The following is a 24,601-nucleotide window of genomic DNA, read 5'->3' on the forward strand; positions in this document are numbered from 1 at the left end:
CTTCAACTCACAGTGTGTCAGAATATCCAGTACTGGAGAGGAAGGCCTGAAATTGTGAGATTCCAGTGGAACTTGGGTCCATGATCACTTAAAGATGGGAAGAATGATCTTCCTGTCTCTAAGACCAGCTAGAGAGATATCCATCATGTCATGATGCCTCTCAATGTAAAGGATGTTCGCTAAACAATTCTGATTCAAAATTTAATTTCAAAGTACTAGCTGACTGAAAACAATATAATCGCCATTATATTATGAAAATATTCTTTATAAAAATCACAAATTAAATACCTACCATAATGGGCACAGGGCCACTTAGACCATATTTCAAGGCTTCTGTATTAACTTTATGAAGTCCTCGGGCCAACCTCTGAACCAGGGAATCCTTTTCCATATATGTAAAACTTCTACTACTGCCCGGTGTTACATTCTCCATTGCCAAGCTAATTTTATCCATGAGTTTTGCAAAGGAACTCCTTGCTGCACTTATAAGCAAATGTCCACAAAGCATAGAATTTGGATCTTAAGGAAAAAAAGTGGGAAAACATTAAAGCTATTATATTTATCTCCTACTTATTTTACAGTAATGCATTTCAAAATACAATGAATCAAATTTTCTTAAATGAAAAATATTCCAATTACTTCTGTAATCACCCACAGTCATTCATGCAAAAACTTATCTCCTTCTTACACTGTAATATCCCCTCAATTAATTTAAAGGCTGGGAATTACCCATTTTAATACCATGGTGAAAATAGCTAAGGTATTATATAAGAAATACATACAGAAAATTTCTTACACTTAAAGAATGTCATTTATCTACAATATTTACAACAGAGAAATTTTAACACTGCTAGCTTTTAAATCATAACACCTTAAACTATTTCCTGTTTCCAACTAGTATAGCTGAGTATTTTAATTCCATACTATTTATATTCTGAGACAAGAGGATATAATTTGCCTTATTCAAAGGCAATTAAAATTTTACAACTACAATTACTTATTTCCCCATAGGATTTTGGTAATCATCCTTCTCATATAATGGACTTAAGGCCCCAGCACACCCAACATGTCCTGCTTACTGCTAGATTCGTCAGGTCTGTAATTAATAATTGTGTTTAATGTTGATAAATAAAATTGTCAGTGCTCCTTCTACTAATTGGTATTCCAGATAACAGTTAATAGGTTTATTTATGCCTTAATAAAAGTCTTGTAATTTAGTTTTCCCTCTACTAGGCAGGTCTTAATCTGTCATTACTTCTCTTTATGATACTATCAGTGTAAAATGACAAGCATGGAAGGCCTTATTTACATTCAGCAGTATATTATTCTAAACTTCAAGAGCCTCTTGTTGCTGGAGCTACTTTAAACATTTCCTTAAAATCTCAAGTTAAGAAAAATAAAACTTTATGCAATTCCAAATACACAAATAAATATATTTTGCATTATAAGAATATGCCTAGGATTTAAAGTCCAGGGTTTAAAACTAAAGAATAAAACTGATAACATTTACGTGACATAAAATCCACCAAGATTTGTTTTTACTAAAATTACAATACATAATGAATGTTTTCATCCAAGAACCAACTGTAGTATTTGTTGAATGAATTAATGTGGTGGAGCTGGGGGTGAGTGAGCCAAAAAACATGCTTAGGTTGGCTTCATGTACTAACATTTTAGCTTCACACAGGTATTCTCTGCTTTATAACCTCATAAAACACAATATTTAAGAAGCAGTTACTGACATTAGGACAATGTTATAATCTTCTACTACACTACTTATTTCCACTAATTAGTAATTATTTGAGTTCTAGTTCTAAAATTGTGATATGTATAATTCTACATGCTATAATAAACATATGGAAAGTGCTATTAACAAAACCCATACCTACAGCACGGGGAAAACATGGGTGGATTTTCTTATGAACACTATATTAAGCACTTCAAGAATGAAAAAGAAATATTTGAATAGACTCTGTGGCAACCAAAATATATTACATAAAACTAAGTTAAGACTCCTGACCTAATAAGATGCACATTAGAGACACTGCATAAATAGCTTATCAATAATAAATATATAATGTGCCTTTCTCACATGTATGTCTTGTTTATATTTGGTACAGATTGTACCTTGTATTCTTTCTTTCAAGTCCCTCATCCTTCCCCAACAATTAACAGTGCTAAGCACACAGCATATGTTCAGTAAATACTTGTTCATTTCTAGAGAGTGAAAATTAGGATTAGAGTTATTCTGCTTGGTCTAAAACAACAAATCTAGAAACAATGAGGAGAAGTTGTTAAGATCACTCTAATAAGTAGCACTGTCTGAAAGGAGGATGAACTAATTCAGAAGATGTGGGTCTTTCTCATCAGAGGTTTTCCAAGTAGCAGTTAGATGGCCACGTGTTAGGGATACTGTAGAGGAAATTCTAAATCAGGGAATGTGAAATGAATGGTCTCTGTTATCCCTTTTCAATGCTAAGTTTCTATAAATTTCCATTATTCATAAATGTATTTGACTTAGCATTCAGCTTTTTAAAAGTAAACTTTACTTTACAATCTTTGTCTCACATTATAAAAGCTCAATTTTAAATTTTGTCCAGAAATTTAAAATAATTATTTCACTAGATTTGAAATAATTGGTGCTATATTTAGTTACAAATCACAGATCTGTGTTAACACAAGATGCTGACTAATTTAAAGGGTGAAATAAAAACATAACAATTATGAAAGCGTTCTATCTCTAAATAGAGGGATGGGGAAGAGATACATACTACATCTGACCATAAATAGTAAAAGAACTAAAGAAAACTAAGTAATTTATTATTTGATAAGTATGTAATAAATCCTTCACATAACTTAGCTACATCACAAAGAACAATCAATCTCATATTAAAGGAAGCAAAACAATCTAAAACTGCAAACACTACTCTACTGACATTTGCTGTTATTTGTGGATTTGTCGTATAAGACTCAAGTAGGAACTGAAATCTCTCAAAATCAAACATATTAGTGTTATTTCAAAACTTCGATTATATGCATTTAGCAATTATTTTATGTATTCAGAAATATGTGATTGCTTGAATTTGTTTCATAATATGCAGTTTTTCATATGTTTTTCATAAGCTGATATGAATTCCATGCTGTTTTAGCATCATAAATATTTATTTAAATGAACTGAAGATGAAACTAGTGATCACTTTATTCACTTCTCTGAATTAACAAAACATAAAATTTGCATTAGTACCAATAATGTAGGTGGCACAGCGATTAGACAGTTAGGCCTGAAATCAGGAAGACTACAATTCAAATCCAGCTTCATATACTTACTAGCTATGTGACCCTAGGCAAGTTATTTGATCCTCAGTTTCCTCATCTATAAAATAATCTGGAGAAGGAAATGGCAAACCACTCTGGTATCTTTGCCCAGAAAATGCCAAATAGGGACATGAAGAGTCCAACATGATGAACACCACCACCAAAATGTATAGAGACATACAGAACTAACTTCAAGACATCTCATCAATAAAAACTGTTGACCAAAAGCAAATGATGTATTTATAAATGATGACTGCTAAATGCATTAACTGCATAAGAAAAGGCCAAAAACAGAGCATCAAGGCAGCTCAAAATAATTTTGTATAAAATTATAATAAATAATAATTGCTCTTTTTCATCCAATATCCACAATGCTGCCTAAGGAAGTCTAGTATAATGAAAAAAGTACTAAACTTTAAGTCAAATTTGAGTTTTATGCTTAGCCCTACTATTAACATGTTGTGTTAATCTTAAGTAAATCAAGCAACTTTTCTGAATTTAATTTGTTTGATCTGTAATAATAATCACAATAACAACTATAATAAATTTAATTTATAATAACTGCAATTATAAAATATTTTCCTTAAAATATGTCTGAGGTCGCTAGGCAAGCATTATCATCTACATTTTACAAATAATGAAAATGATCAAAAAAGGTTAAGTGATTCGCCTAATACAACACAATTATTAAGTAACAGAGATTCAAAACCCTGGTCATTGGATTTTCAAATCCATGCTCTTTCCACAAAAATAAGTAAGATGCTTTCTTTCAGGCTTTGAATTACTAACAGCATACTTTTATTTTTAACATGAGGAAGTTAAACCTGCTCACTTTAAAAGACATTCTAGCTCAAAATGTTATTCTATGATTCTGTAAATCTACTAACCATATCAGAGAACATGATTTGATGAACAAGTTCAGGTAAGACTTATTGTTTGTAAGCATTCTAAAGCTTCCCAAAAAATTGTGTGAGTAAATGGTTATTTAAACATGGAAATAAATTAAGGGTCACAGAAATGTCTAAGCATTTGTTAACAATCAACTGGAATTACATTAATACATTTGAAGTTTTTCATTCTCCAAAGATAATCTTAGTGATAATTTTTCAAATGTATTGCCAATAATGACTAAAGCTTAAACCAGTATATTACTATAGGCTTTAAGAATGCATTCAACACAACAAAATTATGAGATAGGCAATGTAAACATTAATTCTGTTACTTAGATTTATAATGAAGAAAGTAGAGACTCTTAAAAAAAGATCCCTATAGAAAACACCCTTCTTCCACATAGGAGCTAGCTTTTGTAATATTTTTAAAACATTTAACAGTGAACTGTGAAACAGGTACAAGTGTCACAGGAAGTTATCAGGGGTGGAATCTGAAGCAAGATCTTCTTGAGTCCAAGTCTGGCATGCTATACATCACAGGGCATTATGGTAGGTGCTGTAGGAGATAGATAATTCAGGTAATACAGTTCCTGACCTCAGGGAGTTTATAGTCCAAGTCAGGGATTTAGAGGTGAAATACATTTTAGAGTTTCTCTTACCCCCAGTTCTCATTATATTAATGAAGAAAAAGGTCTAGAGGGATTAATTTGCCTCAGATCACAGAAATAGTAAGTAACCTAGGTAAATTTTAAACTGAAATCCTCTTGACTATAAATCAAGTACTTCAGTCCTACCCTGCCTGTTCTGCCTTAATGAATACCATTATTGAGAAATTCTTTTTGCCCTACCTTACCAACACCCAATTCAGTAGTCCTTCCCTCCTCATGGTTTTTCCTTTTGGTTCTAATTCTTCTTTACAATACAAATAATATGGAAATATTTTTAATATGAATGTATGTATAGACTATATCAGATCACATGCCATCTCAGAGAAGAGGGAGTGAAGGGAAGGGGAGAAAATTTAAAACTTAAAATCTTATAGAAGTGAATGTTGAAAACTAAAGATAAATAAATAAATCTAATTTTAAAAAACTATTTTAAATATTCTGTTTTAAAGTTTTAAGTTCTAAATTCTATCCCTTGCTTGCTCCACTCCCTGCTCCTTGAGAGAGTAAGTAATCTGATTAATATATATGCAATTATGTAAAATGTTTTCATACTAATCATTAAGGAAGGAAGGAAAGAAGGAAGGAAGGAAGGAAGGAAGGAAGGAAGGAAGGAAGGAAGGAAGGAAGGAAGGAAGGAAGGAGGGAAATGTTAGGGTCTGTATTCAAATGCCATTAGTTCTTTCTTTAGAGGTAGCACTTCTCATCATGAGTCCTTTGGGATTATCTTTGATCATAGTATTGAAGAGAATAGCTAAATCAGGGGTGGGGAACCTGAGGTTGTGAGGTCATATGTGGCCTTCTAGATCCTTGGGTGGCCTTTCGACCGAGTCCAAGTTTTACACAACAAATCCTTTTTATTTAGGATTGATCAGTCAAAGGGCTGTACCTGAGGATCTAGAGGACCATATGTAGACTCAAGGCTGCAAGTTTCATACCTCTGAACGAAGTTATTCACAGTTGTTCATCCTACAATATTGCTGTTACTATGTGCAATGTTCTCCTGGTTCACCTTACTTCACTCTGTACCAGTTCATGTAAGACTTTCCAGGTTTTTCTGAAATCAGACTGCTTATCATTTCTTAAAACACAGTAATATTCCATCACAATCATACACCACAACTTATTCAGCCACTTCCAAAATGATAGGCATCCCCTCATTTTTCAACTTTGCGTCACCACGAAAAGAGCTGCTAAAAACAATTTTGTATAAATAGGTTTTCTCCCCCTTTTTTCATCTCTTTGGGATTCAGACCCAGTAATGGTATTGCTGGATCAAAGAGTATGCATGGATTTATAGCCCTTTTGAGCATAGTTCCAAACTGCTCTCCAGAATGGCTGGACCAGTTCACAACATTAGAGGCCCAGTTTTCCCATATCCTCTCCAACATTTATCATTTTCCTTTTCTGCCGTATTAGCTAATCTGATAAATGTGAGGTGGTATCTCAGAGTTGTTTTAATTTGCATTTCTCTAATCCATAATGATTTAGAGCATTTTTTCATATGACTACAAATGTCTTTGATTTCTTTGTCTGAAAGTGCCTGTTCATATTATTTGACCATTAATCAATGGGGGAACGACTTACATTCTCATAAATTTGGTGCACTTCTCTACATATATATTTGAGAAATGAAGCCTTTACTGAGATACTTGCTACAAATTTTTCCCCCAGTCCTCTGCTTTCCTTCTAATTTGGGTTGCATTGCTTTTTTGTGCAAAACCTTTTTAATTTTATATAATCAAAACTAACTACTTTACATTTCATAATGCTGTCCTATCTCTTGTTGGTCCTCACTTCTTCCTATAGCTATAGAACTGACGTGTAAACTATTCCATGTTCTCATTTGCTTATGGCATCCCCCTTTATTGAAAAGGACAGTTAGTACTGATAATGTTGATACATTTTCAGTTTGGTTATAAGATTAAGCTCCCTTCTTTAGGAAAAGATGGCCCTAACAGCTAAGCCAAACTAAAATAGATACTCTCTTAAGTCTAGGTTACCTATAGATAGAATAAAATAATAGATTAATAAGAATTTATCATTTAGTAGCAGATAATAGAGTAAGACATACATCTCTATAGGAATAAAATAATCATAGGATTACGAGACTCTTTTCAAAGGCTAAGTTCTCCTTTCTAGCAACTGGAGAAAAGTGAGATTGACTAAAGGCTAAGTTCCTCTTTCTATTTCCAATCTTAGTGGATGAGTTTTTTCTTGAGCCAGAGGTTAAATCTAAATTGAGTAATAGAATCTTCTAAGTTTGACACTTGAAGATGGCAAGGGTAACTGCTAGCTACAAACCACAAGTTTGTCTTTCCCAGGAAGCTTTCTGATTACAAAAGTCATCACCAAGGAAGTCTGGAGGGACCTCAGAGCAGCCCAGGGAGCGTGGAGCACAGGCTGATTTGGCATGGACAGGACCCTGAACAGGTTTCAAGGAGCCAGAGTTAGCAGCAGTTCCCAGATTGCTCAACCCCAAAATGCCACAGATAGCTTCAAAGGTCAGGGGGAGGGCTCGTTTAATCAGGAGAAGGGAGCACAGTCTGGACCCTCACCCCTGGCAGCAGCCACTGGAACAGCAGCTTCCATTTTTAGAGCCCTCCTCCTAGAGCCCCTAGGGGAACTGAGCAGCTGATCTCAATCTCAGCCCTGACAAAAAACTCAAAAGTCAAGTAATTGACTGGGAAAATGCCCAAAAAAGAGAAAAAGAATAAGACATTAGAAGGTTGTTTTCTTGGTGAGCAGGTATTTTCTTCCATCCTTTTGGATGAGGAAGACCTAAAAGTCAAAGCTTCTGCATGCAAAATCTCAAAAATAAATATGCAATGGTGTCAGGTCATGGAAGAGCTCAAAAAGGATTTTGAAAATCAAGTAAGACAGGTAGAGGAAAAACTGGGAAGAGAAATGAGAGTGAGGCAAGAAAACCATGAAAATCAAGTCAAGAGCTTGCTAAAGGGGACCCAAAAACTGCTGAAGAAATTAACACTATAAAAAATAAATAACTCAAATGGCAAGAGAGGTCCAAAAAGCCTATGAGGAGAAGAATGCATTAAAGAGCATAATTAGCAGAATGGAAAAATAAGTTCAAAAGTTCACTGAAGAAAACAGTTCTGTAAAAATTAGAATGAAACAGATGAAAGCTACTAACTTTATGAGAAACCAAGAAATTACAAAACAAAACCAAAAGAATGAAAATATAGAAGATAATGTGAAATATCTCACTGGAAAAACAACTGACCTGGAAAATAGATCCATGAAAAACAATTTAAAAAGTATGGGACTACCTGAAAGCCAAGATCAAAAAAAGAGCCTAGACATCATCTTTCATGAAATTATCAAGGAAAACTGTCCTGATATTCTAGAACCAGAGGGCAAAATAAATATTGAAAGAATCCACCAATCACCTCCTGAAAGAGATCCAAAAACAGAAACTCCTAGGAATATTGTACCCAAATTTCAGAGTTCCCAGGTCAAGGAGAAAATATTGCAAACAGCTAGAAAGAAACAATTCAAGTATTGTGGAAATACCATCAGGGTAACACAAGATCTAGCAGCTTCTACATTAAGAGATCAACGGGCTTGGAATAGGATATTCCAGCAGTCAAAGGAACTAGGATTAAAACCAAGAATCACCTATCCAACAAAACTGAGTATAATATGTCAGGGGAAAAAAATGATCATTCAATGATATAGAGGACTTTCAAGCATTGTTGATGAAAAGACCAGAGCTGAAAAGAAATGTGACTTTCAAACACAAGAATCAAGAGAAGTATGAAAAGGTAAACAGGAAAGAGAAATCATAAAGGACTTTCTAAAGTTGAACTGTTTACATTCCTACATGGAAAGATAACATCTGTAACTCTTGAGACTTTTCTCAGTATTTCAGCGGTTGGAGGGATTATACACATACACACACACGTGTGTATATATATATATATGTAAATATATATATACACACACATATGTATATATATTTGTGTGTGTGTGTGTGTGTGTATAGACAGAGAGCACAAAGTGAGTTGAATAAGGAGATGATATCTAAAAAAATGAAATTAAGGGGTGAGAGAGGAATATATTGGGAGGAGAAAGGAAGAAATGGAATGAGGCAAATAATCACTCATAAAAGAGGCAAGAATAAGCTTATTTGATGGAGGGGAAAGGAGGTGAGAGGGAAAAAGTGAAGCTTACTCTCTTCATATATGGCTTAAGGAGGAAATAACATGCTCACTTAATTTGGTATGGAAATCTATCTTACACTACAGGAAAGTAGAGGAGAAGGGGACAAGTGGGGTGGGGGGATAATAGAAGTGGGGGCAAAAGGGAGAAGAGAGTAATTAGAAGTAAATATTTATGGGGAGGGACAAAGTCAAAAGAGAGAATAGAATAAATGGGGGCAGGACAGGATGGAGGGAAATATAGCTTGTCTTTCACGACATGACTATTATGGAAGCCTTTAGCAAAACTACACATATATAGCCTATACTGAATTGCTTGCCTTCTCAGTGGGGATGGGTGGGAAGGGAGGAAGGGAGACAAGTTGGAATTCAAAGTATTAGGAACGAATGTTGAGAAATGCTTTTGCATACAACTGGAAAATAAGAAATACAGGTAATAGGGTATAGATATCTATCTTGCCCTACAAGAAAAGAGAGAAGATGGGTAAAAGGGAAGGGAGGGGTGTGATAGAAGAAGGGCCATATTGATGGAAGGGGTAATCAGGATGTAAGGCATTATGGAGTGAGGGAGGGGAGAGATAGGGACAAAATTTGAAACTCAAAATTTTGTGGAAATGAATGTTGAAAACTAGAAAGAAATAAATAAAATTTTAAAAAATTAACAAAGAAGAAAAAAAGAAAAATAAATAAATAAAAACACAAATCATCACCTATAGGGTGAACTATAGGGAAGAACACCTATAGGGAAGAACTTCCAGGGCAGAGCAGCATAACTTGTAAATTTCTTTGAGTTGCAGATAGGTTAGACTAGAGACAGAGTGAAGATGGTTGGTTGTCATATGTCATGTGACAGAGGAGAGAGTACCCAGGGACAATCCTACATTTTTTGCTGGCCACCTGAAATCCTTTGGTGGGTCATATGTTTTGCAGGTCTGGTTCTAGGGTAATCTAACTTTGACAGATAAATGTTGCCTGAGAGAAGTAAACTAGTCAAATAATTTGTCATACAAATGAATACATTCAAAACAAGTTTCCTATTTTTTATTCCTCTTTTCTGTCATAAAAGAGCTCTGTAAATCACTCCTTTGTCACTAATTATTGAGGGATTAATTGGTCTGATTTCATGGTAACTTGCTAGCTTTACCATTAGATCATTTTCACTGGGAAGCTTTATAATCTCAGAATGATTTCCTATTTCAGATAATTAATTTTAATATTATGTCTCAATAATGTACCCATTTTGATCTCATCTTGGTATATGGTGTAAGATATTGGTCTATACTTACCTTCTGCCATACTGTTTTCCAGTTTTCAAAGGAGTTTTTGTCAAATAATGAATTTTTGTCCCAAAAGGTTGGGGCTTTGGGTTTATTGAGCACTAAATTACTATGGTCACTTACTACAATGTATTGTGTACCAATCTATCCCACTGGTCCACCACTTTTTTTCTTAGCCAGTACCAGAATGTTTTGGTAATTATTGCTTTATAATGCAGTTTAATATTTTGTACAACTAGGTCATCTTTCTTCACATTTTTTTTTCATGGATTCCAGCTCCAGACTTCTAAGAAATGTTTGGAATCTGACTCAATAACAATGTGTTAGATATCCATTCCAGCTTAAGTTATCTACAAAATCTGATGAAATTGCCAAAAACTGGAAGTCAAGGGGATGCCCATCAATTGGGGAATGGCTGAATAAATTATGGTATATGAATGCAATGGAGTACTATTGTGCCATAAGAAATGATGAACAAGAAGACTTCAGAGAGGCCTGGAAGGACTTATATGATCTGATGCTGAGTGAGGAGCAGAACCAGGAGAACTTTGTGCACAGCAACGACCACAGTGTGCGAGAGTTTTTTCTGGTAGATTTGGAATTTCGTAATAACGCAAGAACTTATTAAAAAAAAAAATCCCAATGGTGGTTTTCTAAGGCAAAATGCCTTCCACACTCACAGAAAGAAATATGGAAGTCATTCGCAGAATGTAGCAGATCATGTTTGTGTGTGTGTGTGTGTGTGTGTTTGTGTATCATGTTTTGATTTGTTATATGATTTCTTCCATTTATTTTAGTTCGACTACATAGCATGACTATAGTGAAAATGTACTCAATAGGAAAGTATATGTAGAACCTATACAGAATTGTATGTGGTCGTGGGGAGGGAGGGGGGTAGTGGGGGGTAGGTGTGGGGGGGATAAAATCTTAATTTTATGGCAGTGATTGTAAAACATTAAAAAATAATAATAAAATAAAATTTTAAAAAATAAATAAAAATAAAAATAAATTTTAAAAAAATCTGATGAAAAAGCCTTGTTTGCCATCATCCAAATAACTGATAAAATATTAAATAGCATGGAACTAAGCACAAGTCCCTGTGGCACTCCTGCCAACGTCATAGACATTAAAAGTTACTCTTTGAGTCTGGCTATTCTATAAGTTTTTAATCCACATAATTTTATTATCATCTAGTATATATTCCATCTTTTCCAAATCAACTGCATGAAATTATTTCTCAAATGCTTTGATAAAATTGTGTTAAACAATATCCTTAATATTTTCCTAATTTACTAGTTTAGTAATCCATTCAAAAAAAATTTTAAAGGCTAACCTAGTACGGTTTCTGGCTGAAGCTGGGATGGCCTTTGTGACCCCCAAGGCTTTTCTTGATGTTCACTAACCATAGTTTCAATGCAATCACAGTATTTACAGGTTACTTAGACGTGGAAAGACATATTCCACCTCCTTCACAGGTAGGAGAAGTAACCTGGACTCGTATGAGAATTCTTGGATTCTGAGTGTTGTGTCAAGTTCCAAAGAAGCAAGGAAATATTGCATGTTTTTGGTATGGGGCACAATGTGGAATATCCAAAGGAAAAAAACAGAAAAAGAAATCAAGAAGAAAAGGAGTGTTTTCATTTACTAACAGAAGCAGCAGGAGCCGTTGAGGAGATGTGGCTCTCTGCCACCTCTGCCCCTAGGTCATGAATATTAGGTCCTTAAATGGTAAGGTATGAAACTGTTTTTTATTATGTCTGTTCACCTATTTGGCTGGAACGCTGGTAAAAGCAAATGTGTTGTGGAAAACATGGAGGAAAAACAGTCCGTATTCCCCTTCCCTTGCTCTACTTCATCCAGGTGTGACTGAAGCCCTTTTCCAGGTATATTTATTCACTCTAAATTTACTCTTTACTGACCTAGTTTGATTTCTCCCAAATATCTGTCCTTAATTCAGACATGCACTTCACTGTGTCCCTTTGGTACCTTTCCTGCCCAGGACATTTTTCCTTTCTGTCCCATTGGAATACATTCCTCTAGACTTTACCATGCTCTAGGAACATTTTCATCCTGCAAGATCACTTCAGCCCTGGAACTCTCAGCTCATCAGGCCCCTCCCACTGAAAGGATGATTCTCTTTACTTCCCACCCAGGTGCATTTCTCTGGCCTTCCTCATCCTTCCCACTTTGGGTGTGGTCTACTTGGCACTCCACAGTTTTGTAGGCCACTTGTGCAAGTCTGACTTTTGCTGAGGGTTGTGCAAGGCCTGGAAGCTCAGAGAAGTTTCCCTGACACATTCAAGGTCACACTGAGCAGAACTGGCTGTGGACACAGAGCTGACACCAAATCCACTGCCTTTTACATTCTATCACAGAGATACCATTCTATTTGACATCCTAGTTTATTCCCTTCACCTTTCGGAACACTGGGACTCCACATGCCTTTCTGTTACACTGTTGCACCTCTCCAAGCCTCCACCATCTGGGGAAGATTCCTGACAAGGACAAGCACATTAGACAGATCTTTGAGCATGGAAGAACACAGTTCATCTGGGCCAAGGGATGTGAAATCTTCAAATGCAATATCAGGTAAAAACTGCCTATTGGCTCTTTTTGCCCTACCATTTCTACTGCAAAAGTAATTTTCCTTGAGAGAGAAAACACAAACTTTTGGGGAGACAGATTAGACAGAGTGGTCCAGCAGAGGTCTGAAGAACTGAAGTCTCTATCTTGCTTCTGTGCCACGTCTGTGGTTGGTTTTCACTTCCTCTTTCTGCCCAAGGAAGTGTGCAATGACAAGGTCACTTCTGTTTCCACCATCATTGATCTTCCCCCAAACTTTCTCCATCATTGTTTCTCAATTTTGGTTCCTGGATTTCCTTATATAATTCTCCTGGATTACACTGAAAGACTTTAAGCATTTAAGCTTAAATATAAAGGCTTTAAATACAGATTAGAGGTTTCTAGGTTTTGATTATAAAGTCTGTTATGATGTTTAAAGACTTAAGGCAAAGTGAGGTAATAAAAGAACTCATTGCCAAAGCCCATTCAGTTATCGTTCCCTAAATTCATATTCAATTAGAAAGGAAATCTGTACCTAAATTCCCCAAAATTCTAATTCTTGGGCTTCAACAACAGATGTTTCAAAAATATGTCAGGAATTTTTCTTTTGAGTATCTTATAAAATGTAATGTAGGATGACCGAAGTAAAATATTTAGATCTATATGAAGAATTTTTTAGTCAATTTTCATAATGATTAATGGTCCAGTCTTTCAGTGGAAATAACATGCTCCCCTGTTTGAGGTAAATGATCTTTCACAGGCATACCATTTGGATGCCAGGAAGAAGTAATTTATCTCAAATGGGCAACACTTTAATGAAAGCAAATAAGGTTGCCACCTGTCCAGTATTTACACAGAAAACCTGGAAATTAGGGTCTCTGTCCTACACCAAGAGATGATACATCACACTTTAAAAATGCAATAATGACAGCTGTCTTGCATTTATTCTTCATTCTTGAATTTACAGGGCTAGCAGGTGAATAGTAAGCTGTGGGTATTCATTCTTCCACCACTGAACATCCAAACTCACTGGAAATCTTTGGAGTTTCACAAATTGCTCTCGGGAACTGATTCACACTTAACAAACAGAGAGACAGAATCCCACAATAGTTAAGGTCCCTTCCCTGAAGTCTAAAAACAAAATTATCATTTCCAGTGTCAAATTATTTACCCATACCACTTTCAAGAAACAGTTTTGGCTTGTTATTCAAATCCCTTTATCTGATCATAATTTTTTATTATTCTGTCTTTCAGCCTTAAACAAATAACCCTCATCTTCATTATCCCTCTGCCCATCAATTCTTTCCCAAACCATCACATCTACACTAGATGCACTCTCATCCATTCCTGATCTCTAAAATTTGGTGAAACCAATCAACTCTATACTATGCTCTACATTCCAGTACACAGCTCCCTTGTCCTGCTGTAAATCGTACATTGCCAAACCCCAAGCTTGCATTTTCTCCTACTCAAATGCTGGTAAAGAAAGTGGAGTAAATAAAAAAAGCTGTACTGACCAGGCTTGCTACAAATGTGTTATGTAATCTTAACTGGGACTCCACTATAGCCTGACAATCCCGTTACACCTTCGTTACTCTCCTACTCACCATATCAACAACTCCAAAACCTTTCATCCCTCTTCAAATCTACAATGATGCTTCTTCAACCTACCATACTCAGCTGAGGACCAGGCCCTGTACTTCACCAAAATAATCCAGGACATTTGCAGAGAGTTCCTTTCCCTCTTCTACATTTCATATCACCCAGACCTCTTCCCTCACTCTCTTTCTTTACTTTTCTCTCTCATGAAGAGATGCTCCTCTTCCTTGTCAAAGCAAATCCCTCTACATGCACAAGCGATCCCATTTCATCAGGCCTCCACTCTCTAATCCCTAATCTTTCTATCTATTGGCTGCTTCCCTGCTGCCAATAAACATGTCCATTTTCCTGATTCTTAAAAAACTGTCACTTTGTAATCTGATTTCTAATCTCATCATTAGACTGAAAGTATTCTATTCAAAATTACAAATGGTTTACTACCTACCAAATATATGCAACTACTGACATTGCTGATAAAAAATCTTCTCTTTAATACTTTCTTCTTTCTGAATTTTCCTGACATGATTCTTTCAGGATTCTTCTCTTACCTGTCTGACTTTCTTATGCAGGTCACGCATGCTGACTGTAATCATCCCCCAAGATTCTGTCTTGTGCCCACTTCTCTTCTCTATACTGAAGATCTCATCATCCTGATAGGTTCAATTATCAAATCTATGAAGATTATTCCCAGATATATCAAGTATCCCAAAAATCTTAGTGCCGTATAAGTCATTAAAGCTTAATCAATTGCCCATTAGACACCTCAAATTAGATATCCCATAGACAATACAAATTCATTTTGTCTAAAACAAAAATCATCTGTGAGGAGAAAATCAATAATAAATAAAATCAGTTTGCTATTATATTGCTATTGGGGGTACCATAGCTAAAGTCAAGATATTGACCTATTTGACATAAGTTAGCTGTATCACATAGTTCTACTTGGTGTGCAGAAACTGACTTCAAACAAATTATGTCACACATACCTCTAAAATAAGGTATATTTAAAAAGAAGCTTGAATATACTTGCCTTATAGTATTTGAAATGTACTATTTTATGGCTTCTTTCATCAAAATAACATGAATTCCTTTAAGAAGTCAACTTATTAATTTATAATTCAATGATTTTTTAAAATTAGTTTTAATTCAATAAATTTAGTGTCTACTTTGTGCTGAGTGTACCACTTTCATAAGGTGTATGTTGATCAACACTTTTCCCAGACTCAAAAATTGAAAAATGAAAAAAAAATACAGTAGTCAAACACCAAATACCAAGTCAAATATTAAAAAATAGCTCACTGGCACAATAAAGAATTTTAGCCCTTTCATAGAGATACATGTAGACTATACTCATTTGAAACACATGCCAAAGTAAAAAATTCCCTGTAAAGGTTTACTTAAAGAAGAGTTACAAAGTAATAAAGCTTACATGTTTAAGTACAAACACCAAAATGGATATATTCAAATGACTTTTATTGCTTAAAAATATCAGATGTGATACACCATACAGACTTATAACATGGATTTTATTGGTCAAAACAATTTCAGAACTATGACTTTGGAAATACCTTTATAGGGCTGTGTGTGTGTGTTCATAATATAGAAACATACTGTGAATATATCAACTATATATTCATAATATATGTAATCTAAATATCACCTATGTATGTTTATAGCATACATAAATTGAGAAAGATGACACAATAACTGTCTTTAAAAAGGACCCACATGTTATTTATCAATAATTATTACTTGCTAAGTAATAAATCTACCTTCCTCCAAAAATTAGAACCAAGAACACATTCAGTGTCATAGTCGATTATGCTAATGAGAACATCATCACCAAAAATGTCATATTCAATGTTCTTATTCAATTTTTTTAAGGGACATTTATCTACAAGTATTGCAAATAACAAAATAAATTAAATTACTTTTTTGAGGGACACAGAAATACAAAGTAAAGCCATCAAAAGGGCAAAGACAAATATAGAAAAACCTATAAGCTTCTGAAATTAAAATAACTAAATATCAATACTGATATCAATAAGATTAATCTACTCCATATGTTTTCGATTTATAGTTTGTTTTATAAACACATTTGCAAACAACTTTGAGAACTGCTCACTGCAGCTGATTTGTCAGTGAAAATGAGCAACAGCCTACTTTGACTGACTAAACTACACATGCAAGTAAAACCACATTGCTGAAATTTAAAAGAAAACTGGTGGCTAGCTAAGTGATAAATTCATCCTCTTCTAGGAATTAGAGCTGTGAGGAGAAATGAGGAAAAGAAAGAATAACAGAAATAAACACTGCCAAATATATCGAAGGACATATCTGAGAAGCAAGCTGAGGAGAGAGTTAAAACAAAATGTTTTATCCTTTCCATAAGGAAAATCAAACATTGTAAGAAAACAAAAGGTTATTAAATGGACTTAATTTGAATTGAACTGAAATCTAGTTGAATTTCTGGTTATTTTCTTTGAAAAAGATTTTCTTAGGAGATGAAAATATATTACCTGTTTTATAAACCACCTCCTGTAACTCAGCCATAGAACTGATTATTGCAGCAAGAAGTTCAGAACTAGTAAGCCAACTAACTGCTTGAAGACAACGCATCTGGTCTGTTCGATGCCCTGTGGTGAAGAGAAAGCCAATGTGAAATGTCACAAAACACGATAAAGTTCACGTTTAAATATAACAGTGATATTCTACTATTTTAGAAAGAGATTAAAATATACATAAAATTTTTCCAAGTGTTTAAAGTTCTTCCAAGAAATTTTAGATGCTGTTGGCACATACCAATTTATGCCTTCAATATTAAATGAGGCCACAAAAAAGGTGCAGATGGGAACAAAGAAGAAAAGCACTTAAGTCTGCTATGTAAGAGATCTCTTAAAAGGTGGAGGGGTGCGGAGGAGTGTTTATTTTTTGCTCTAAAAATGCCTTCAAATACATTGTTAGTTGGGAAAATCAAGTTGGCTTTTCAAGTTTTTATTTCAATAAGCACACATTACATTAATATATAAATGACATACATGACATTTTACGCAGAGCAGATTATCTGGATTTCCTTAATTCACTGAAATTACTTTGTAAAATGCATCATTACCATAAATAAAGAAGAATTTTGAAAATTTTGTATCACTTCACTTTCCAGTGAAAAGTTAATTCAAATGTAGCAAGGCTCATCAAAGAAACAATAGTAATGTTTAACATACTACGAAGAGACAAAGACTACTTAGTCAACATTTTTATCTCTTCACATGCAGGAAATATTTGGGGTCTACTTTAAGATACACATACATGTAGATAAGCATATATAGTATTCTACTCTTGTATATTTCAAATAGTTTTCAATTAGGAATAAATATTCATAGACTACACTTACAGGCAAAGTACATGAGGGAAAGGACTAATTATCTTACTTGGCAAATTACGGTTCTCTTTGGGTTCTCCTGTACATACTAAGATCCCTATGCCTTCTTTGAAGCTCTCCATCCATGTAAAAAGAGAGCCACACTTTTGGCCAAGAATCTCAAGTCTTTTCGCTGCCAAAACAGCAATAACCCCTTTCCGGAATACACGTATCAATCCTTTGAAATGTTTTTTCTTCAACTTGGCTTCACTTTGTTTCTTCTCCTCTACGTCAGACAAAGCCTGAACCAGAGCTCTAATTTCCTGTTTGAGCACGTCGTACGTGTTAACCTGATCCTGAAGAAAGTCTCTTTGTGTTGACAAGGCACATGATCGACCATATAAAGGATAGAGAGCACCAGACATTAGTGCACAGGCTGCCAGTAGGGATGTATGTTCCTTTTGAGTCTCAGCTAACATATTTTTACACTGTGAATTTTCAAGAGTCAACTGCTCATTGGATTTTTCTGTAAGGGCTGACTTTTCCATATTTTTTTCAGCAATTTCTTGATATTTCTACAAAAAGAAAATGTATTAATGAGAATATTTTATGAGAACTATGTCAAATGATAAAATATACATTTATTCAATTCCTGTTACACATAAGACATTAAAATCTTTGCCAAGATTTTTTCCTTCTTCTTATAAGAAATACAAGCATTAAAACAATTAAAACAATAAATGATAACAAAAAAAGGAAACAACTTTCTCATTATAGAATTTGATTTTAAAGTCACCTGAAAAAAGATTCAACATAAAGTTGAATATTGAAATTACAAAATACTCATAATTTTTCTAGATTTATACATAGACATACCAGCATGATATATAGTGAAAAGATCACTGGACACAGTCAGAAAACCTAGGTTCAAATCCCAGCTCTCTGACCCACATTCTTATCTATAAATAATATTTATGAGAACAATATTTGTACTATACACTTCACAAGGTTATTGTGAAGAAATGCTATGCCAACTTCAGTAACTAAATGAATGAGTTCCTGTTATTTTGAAAAGAAATTTTTTTCTGAATAATGTCTCCCATTTGCTTATCCCTCACTACCTAACATTCCTGCTTCAAATAGTAACTATGCTTCCTGTAGTGGCTTTCTTATGTGGAATATTATTTCATTCAGACAAAAAAAGGTTTAAATTTTGAAATTATGTAGGAACTGGATCCTTGTTCCTTGCTGGCACAGAAAAAGGAAAGACCATGCTGCTTGTCTATACCAGATTAGCTAATACCTAGCTCATTCCTTCCTTTGGTTACATTATCACCTGCCTGGAGCAGGAGACAAGACAAGGAGTGGGGATAACAGGGAGAAGGGACAAGATATAGAACTTGAAGTTCCCCAGCAGATCAAAAACAAAGGAAATTATTATATCAAGTACCTTATCATTTCTCTTTTAGGTCAAAAAGCATATAAATTTCCCAAACTTTTCTCAATTAAAATGAAAAGAAATCTGAAATATAAAGACCACTTTTAATTATTTGCAATTCATCCCCATTTCCCAGAAGTTTTTGGCCTAAGCATCAAGGAATTACTGAAGAAGAAACATATTTTATCAAATTTAGATTTCAATTTATTTTTCTGTTGAATACTGTATAATCATAAGTTGAGTTTCTAACCTCTAATAAATCAAACTAAGACTCTCATCTCATTGATGTATTTCCTCTAATGGTGCAAGATTACAAACCATCCATGCCTTCTTATCCTCTGAAATTCTTGTTCGTGGACACTTAGATACTCCACTGAGGATCCAAAGAACTGGAAACCTTCCTCTGTGTCTTTATGCATTGGACAGTTTTTAGTGCAACACTTGGGTTGTCCATCTCATTCTAACCATATGACCAGCACCTTTCCTTTCCCATTACATTTCTACAGTAACATCCATTAAGGTACCACTTGCACATAGGACATTCCTGGAAATAGGCTGTGCCCTACTTGTACCCCACATGGTGCCCTTGTCTATCTTTTATTTATTGGAGATTAAAATGATCTAAGACTTGTGCTCTCCAGCATCACAAGGAGCACACGTGTGCTGAGCAGTCTGTGACTGTGAGGAAACCTTGCACAACTTCTGAAATGTAATTCAGCCTGCTTTTTTACTCCTTTTCAAGTATGAGCCAAGCTCACTGTCCACCTTCAGAGCCTATTCAAGCTACATGCACTGACATACTAACTCAATGAACTGGACATCTATCTACATGGCACAGTCTGAATAAAAAGCAGTTTTTTATCCATTAAAGACAATTTGAGTAATCCTGGAAATCTATAATACCATGATCCTATCATCTCATTTAAAAAGGCCCTGTAATATTTTAGGTGCAGTTGCAATCAGCATAACATGATCTGCAAAGAGTATCTGGAGAGCTTATATAAAAAGAATCTCTCTTCTTCCCACTGGTTCTAATTCTTTTTTACAACGTGACTACGGTGAAAATATGTTTAATATGAATGTATAAGTAGAGTCTATATCAGATTGCATGCCATCTTGCAGTGGGGGAAGAGAGGGAAGGGAAGAAAATTTGGAACTCAAAATCTTATGGAAGTGAATCTTGAAAACTAAAAATAAATTAATTTTTTTTAAAATTAGAATTTTAAAAAATCCCTCATTCAACTGAACTAGAAGACATTCTCCACAGCAGTGGCAAGTCTCCCTAATCTATTTCCCACTTGATATTAATAAGCAAGGAGTCATCTAACAGTGTTTTATCTGTGACTACACATCATCAAATCTCTAACAATTTCAACATATTCATGAAAGGCCTCAAATCTTTGACAAGAAGAGAGTAGCAGCCAAGTATAAGACTAAGTGAGAATGAAAATTCATTTGTCAAACACTTTGGACCAAGATGTTTGTAGATGATGAGCAGTAGTACTGCCTCATAAAAATGAACAGCAGTGAAGCAAAAACAAGGCAATAGAAATGAGACCCAACTGAACCATATCGTTTCAAGAGTATTAATGGATTAAACTGACAAGAGGAAAAGACAAGAAAATAGACCAACTCTGTTGATGCTTTTACTTGATGTTTACTTCTTCAATAAATTTACACACTAACACCTCAGGTCCTGATATCTCATACATTAAAAAGGAAAAGGTGACACAGCACACAAGAAGCAACAAACAGTGCTAGAAAGCAGACCATGAAGACAACCATGCTGGAGAAGGCAATCTTGAAAGCATCGCTGGATTGCTTTCCTACAAGATAGCTTGGGAAAGACAAAAATTCTAGAATAGAATCACAAATAATATCATTTGCCCTAAGTGCAATTATAAGAACATCAACTACTGACCCCTATTTTTCTTTCTCATCCTCATGAAAATGATCTACATATACATCAAGGGCTTCCTTGATGAAAATATGAGGTGGGAACAAACAGGCTTTTACAAATCACTCTCTGCGGGAGACCACACCTTCACATCACATATTTTCTTTTGTTTGCTGAATACAAAATGGAATTTGACTCTGAATAGCAAAATGCAGCATTAAAAATCATAATCCAACAAGGAAAATCACAAAGCTTAATGAAAACTGGCAGAGGTTGCATTGGTCTAGGACTCAAATCTTCATACAGATTAATCCCCTACTCATAACTAATGTCGACTTTTAAGAAAAAAAATCAGAAGAATAATATACGTGAATTCAGTCCCATTAAAAGTCCAAATCCTCTCCCAAACTAATTCTAGAAGTTGAATTGGAATAAACAAAAAACTAAAGGAAACCTGAGAGAATAAAATGGACAGATTGGCAGCAGCTGGATAAGGGAACATAAAGGTGAACTCTTAATTGCTTTGCAGTCAACCCCCTACTTAAATATTAAGAGATTAATTATGTCTTGAGCAGAAATGTTTTCAACTAAACAATACCCTTAAAACACACACATACACACTTACACACAGAAATAAACACACTATTCTAAAGATATATGTTCATTGTTTTTTATGTAATTTTATAGTATTTATGTCATATGTTAATGTATAACAAGTAACATCAATATATATTAGTAAAATTTTGTCTATATTTTTGTATATATGTGCATATATGTATATATGTACATGTTATCTCTCATGCTACCTTCACTTGTTTTTTGATCTTATCATTTTATTCAACCTAGTTTTTTCCTTGTAGTACCATAAGGTACAAGGTACTCTTTTTAAAATATATTTTAAATTTATTATTATTAACATAATTTTCTTTTTAAATTTTAAGTTCCAAATTCCCTTCCCCTCACCCCCTCCCACTCCCACTGGGAAGACAAGCAATATGATATTAATTATACATGTGAAATCATGCAAAACTTATTTATATATTGGCCATATCAAAAAAATGAAAAATAATAAAATTATGTTTCAATTTGTACTTGGTGTTCATAAGTTTTGTCTCTGGAGGTGGACAGAATTTTTTCATCATGTTGTTCTTCAGTCAATTTCAGTAGTGTCCAACTCTTTATGACCTGATTTGGGGTTTTCATGGCAAAGATACTGGAGTGGTTAATGAAGTGGTTTGTCATTTAACCTTCTCCAGCTCATTTTACAGATGAGGAAACTGAGACAAACAAGATAAAGTGACTTGCCAGTGGTCACACAGCTAGTAAGTGTCAGAGGCCAGATTTGAATTGAGAAAGATGAGTCTTCCTGACTTCAGACCCAGCATTCTATCCACTGTGCTGCCTCATAAGTTCTCTTTCTAGAGATGGAGAAAGGTTTTCATCATGAGTGCTTTGGAATTATCTTAGATCATTACAATGATCAGACTAGTCAAGTTTTTCATAGCTGATCATCATTACAGCATTGCTGTTAAAATGCAGTTCTCATTGATAATATTTTCCAAATAGTTTTGTTCAAAACCAAAAATGGTTGTGTTCATAACCAAAGGCCACAATTATCAGTAGCATGGGGATGAGAGGAAAACATGTCTCTTTAGGTAAGGGGTTAGTTTTTTCTTGCCACTGGCTAGAATATGAGAGGAAAGCATTTACTCTTTTACCCCAGACTTGCTATCTCCAAGTTCATTCCTTCCTTAATATTGCTTCTACAACAATTCATAAATATCAATGACCTTTTGGTTATTATGAAAAAGTTATTGAAAGAGTAAAAAATAGCGAGTTATTTTTCACATGTTTTATTTTGTGACACTTTGTGACATTGAGGAAATACAGGGACTTTGTGATATTAGGATTAAGAAGTATAGTTTAAACTCCACAAGTATTAATTAAATTATAATGCTGGGAACTATGACAATGACAAATTAATGCTGATAAAAAAATTTAAATACTAGCAAAGTGGCTATAGCAACATATCAAAAATAATATACTATTACCAGACTACACTTATATAAGGAATGCAAGTTAGTTCAATATTAGGAAAAAAACATTAATATAATAGGCCATATTAATAACAAAAATATCATGTGATTATATCAATAGATTAAGAAAAGGCTTTTAGCAAAATACAATACCCATTCCTATTTTTTAAAAAATAGAAAAGATAGGAGTAATGAACATTTCTTTAATGTGAAAAATGATATATACTGAAACCAAAAGCCAGGATTGTTTGTATTGTAGACAAAGCAGAGATCTATTCAATAAGATCAAGTATAAAGCAAAGCTCATTGTAGTCATTACCTTTAATGAAATTTTCCATTCTTTTTATGATTTCTTCCTTAACCCACCAATTCCTTAGTATTGTTATTTAGCCTCAATTAATTTTAACCCTTTCTTCAGTGGCCTTTACTGAGCATTGTTATCACTGCTGTGTTATATAATTATGGAAATACTGTCTTTAGCAATAATACAAGAAAAAATTGGGGGAATAAGCACAGGCAGAAAAAGGACAAAATTATCTCTTTTTGTAGATGCAATAATGGTTTGCTTAGAAAACCTAGAGTTAAGTAATAAATGAAATAAAGCTGGCAAAGTTACAGAATATAAATCTATAAATCATCAGCATTTCTATATGCTACCAAGAGATCACAACAGAAAAAGATAGCATGAGAAATTCTATTTTAAATAACTACAGAATACCTAAAGTCTGTGGGATTCTACCTGCCAAGAAACACACAGGAATTATATGACTATAACTACAAGACACTTTTTCCAGAAATATAAACCTAAATGACTGAAGAAATAAAAAATTGCTCAAGGATAGGTGAACCAATATAATATAAATGACAACATTACCTAAACCAGTGTAGTTATTCCATGTCATACCAATCAAACTACCAAAGAATTACTTCATAGAGCTACAAAAGTCTTAGGTTGCAGGATGATACATACCTTTCTGGATGGAAGTTTGTTTTTTATGACTATGTTTATTTGCTGCAAAGATTTTTTTTTCTTCTTTTTTTACCCAGGGGAAAGGAAAGGAAAGGAAAATTGAAAGGAGGGGAAATAATTCTTTTTTTCTAGAAAAAAAGAACGCAGATTAAACATACAGAGGAGTTCTACACTGTGGGCAGATCGCTCTGAGAGCACTGATGAACTGATTTTCAAGATATAAAGAAGAGAGAAAAACAAAGGCTTCTTTTAAAACTGCAGACTTTATTATCAATAAAAAAGATGCTAAGAGGTAGCAATAACCATCAACAATAAAACAAAAAAGACATTACATTAAGTATGAGTCCACCATCACCAGGCTGTGTTTATAACTTCTATTACTGCTATATCTTTGGGGTGGTATTGTTAAAACTTTT

The 24,601-nt window shown here is 34.2% G+C and overlaps 1 protein-coding gene across 13 annotated transcripts in view; it reads right to left on the bottom strand.

The window, feature by feature from the left end:
• CCDC171 (coiled-coil domain containing 171) overlaps window positions 1–24,601 on the bottom strand; it is a 509,668-nt gene that overhangs the window by 252,729 nt on the left and 232,338 nt on the right. For all 13 annotated transcript variants that reach the window (XM_072655937.1, XM_072655913.1, XM_072655979.1 and 10 more), the window contains 3 exons: window positions 17,915–18,419; window positions 17,006–17,122; window positions 293–519 (listed from right to left, as the gene is read on the bottom strand). In XM_072655937.1, coding sequence (XP_072512038.1) covers window positions 293–519; window positions 17,006–17,122; window positions 17,915–18,419 — 849 coding nt within the window. The remainder of the gene's footprint in view (window positions 1–292; window positions 520–17,005; window positions 17,123–17,914; window positions 18,420–24,601) is intronic.

The sequence above is a fragment of the Notamacropus eugenii genome, chromosome 1 (assembly GCF_028372415.1).
Source record: "Notamacropus eugenii isolate mMacEug1 chromosome 1, mMacEug1.pri_v2, whole genome shotgun sequence".
In the NCBI taxonomy this organism is placed as follows: domain Eukaryota; kingdom Metazoa; phylum Chordata; class Mammalia; order Diprotodontia; family Macropodidae; genus Notamacropus; species Notamacropus eugenii.